General features: G+C 64.0%; 1 protein-coding gene across 1 annotated transcript in view; it reads left to right on the top strand.

The window, feature by feature from the left end:
• LOC103769875 (calcium/calmodulin-dependent protein kinase type IV-like) overlaps window positions 1-1284 on the top strand; it is a gene marked incomplete at both ends in the record, with an annotated part of 1990 nt that extends 706 nt beyond the window's left edge. Inside the window, 5 exons of the mRNA XM_008937115.1 lie at window positions 318-408; window positions 494-568; window positions 710-785; window positions 897-1023; window positions 1132-1284. Of these exons, the coding sequence (XP_008935363.1) occupies window positions 318-408; window positions 494-568; window positions 710-785; window positions 897-1023; window positions 1132-1284 (522 nt within the window). The remainder of the gene's footprint in view (window positions 1-317; window positions 409-493; window positions 569-709; window positions 786-896; window positions 1024-1131) is intronic.
• Between the last annotated feature and the right edge of the window lie 51 nt (window positions 1285-1335).

Below are 1335 nucleotides of genomic sequence, written 5' to 3'. Positions count from 1 at the left end.
GCTCTTGACCCTCTGAAGGTGTCGCTGCTGGAGGTGCCTCTTCCACCCCGTGTTTGGGGGGATGAGGGAGAGGAGGGAGGAAGGTCAGCGCTGCTCTGCATCGCAGGTCTGCTGGAGATGGGGTTTCCATGGCAACGGGAGGGTTTGGAAATGGGAACTCGTAACAGGAAACATCCTTCCCGTGCCCGCGGCCGTGCGGGCAGCTCCGGCCCCCAGGCACTGGGGTTTCCAAAGGAGTCACCGTGCGAGTTGGCCCCGTGTTTGTGCCGGTCCCGGGGCTCCCCCTGCCCCCAGCCCACGTCCTGCTCTCCCTGCAGTATCTGCACGAGAACGGAGTCGTCCACCGCGACCTGAAGCCGGAGAACCTGCTCTACGCTGACCTGTCCCCTGACGCCCCCCTGAAGATCGGTGGGTTCCCGGGAGCCCCGCGGGGGGTCCCGTGGCAGCGCGGGGGTTAACGGCCCCTCTGCGCTCCCCTCTGTGTCCCTCCAAGGTGACTTCGGGCTCTCCAAGATCGTGGATGAACAGGAGACCATGAAAACCGTCTGCGGGACGCCGGGGTACTGCGGTGAGCGGGCGGGAGGGAGCCCCGAGGCCGGGCACAGCTCGGTGCAGGGATGGCTGGCGACCCTGCCAGTGCTGGGGGGTGCTGAGGTTGCCACCGTGGCCGTGCCACCCACGTGTTCAAACCCCAAAACTCTGCTTCCAGCCCCCGAAATCCTCCACGGGTGCCCGTACGGCCCCGAGGTGGACATGTGGTCCGTGGGCGTCATCACCTACATCCTGTGAGTAGCGCTGCTGGGAGGGTGGTGGGGTCACCATGGCATGGACACGCTGTGCCCCCCCAGCCCCCCCAGTGTTCTCCCCCCTGCAGCTCCTGTCTCCTGTGCCCACAGGCTCTGTGGCTTCGAGGCCTTCTTCGACCCGCGCGGGGACCAGTTCATGTACGGCCGCATCCTTGCCTGCGACTACGAGTTCCTGTCGCCCTGGTGGGATGAGGTTTCCCCCAACGCCAAGGACCTGGTGAGAGAGCTGGCGCCGGGGCTCGGGCTGCTGAGCAGGGAGGTTAATGCTTACAGGGGTAACAAAACTGGCTGAATTTAACAAATGAAGCCTTGCCCTTGGTTACAGGTCAGAAAATTGATCGTGCTGGACCCCCAGAAGAGACTGACCGTCCACCAGGCTCTGGAGCATCCCTGGGTCACTGGGAAAGCTGCTAAATTTGCTCACATGGACAGCACGCAGAAGAAACTGCAGGAATTCAACGCCAGGCGGAAGCTGAAGGTATGTGAGGGAGCCCCACCCACCCCTGGGGGGGTTCGGGTCCCATGGCTG

The sequence above is a fragment of the Merops nubicus genome, unplaced genomic scaffold, assembly GCF_000691845.1.
Source record: "Merops nubicus isolate BGI_N331 unplaced genomic scaffold, ASM69184v1 scaffold25173, whole genome shotgun sequence".
NCBI classification, from domain to species: domain Eukaryota; kingdom Metazoa; phylum Chordata; class Aves; order Coraciiformes; family Meropidae; genus Merops; species Merops nubicus.
The sequence above is the reverse complement of the archived record's forward strand: the minus strand, read 5'-3'. Positions and strand labels throughout refer to the sequence as shown.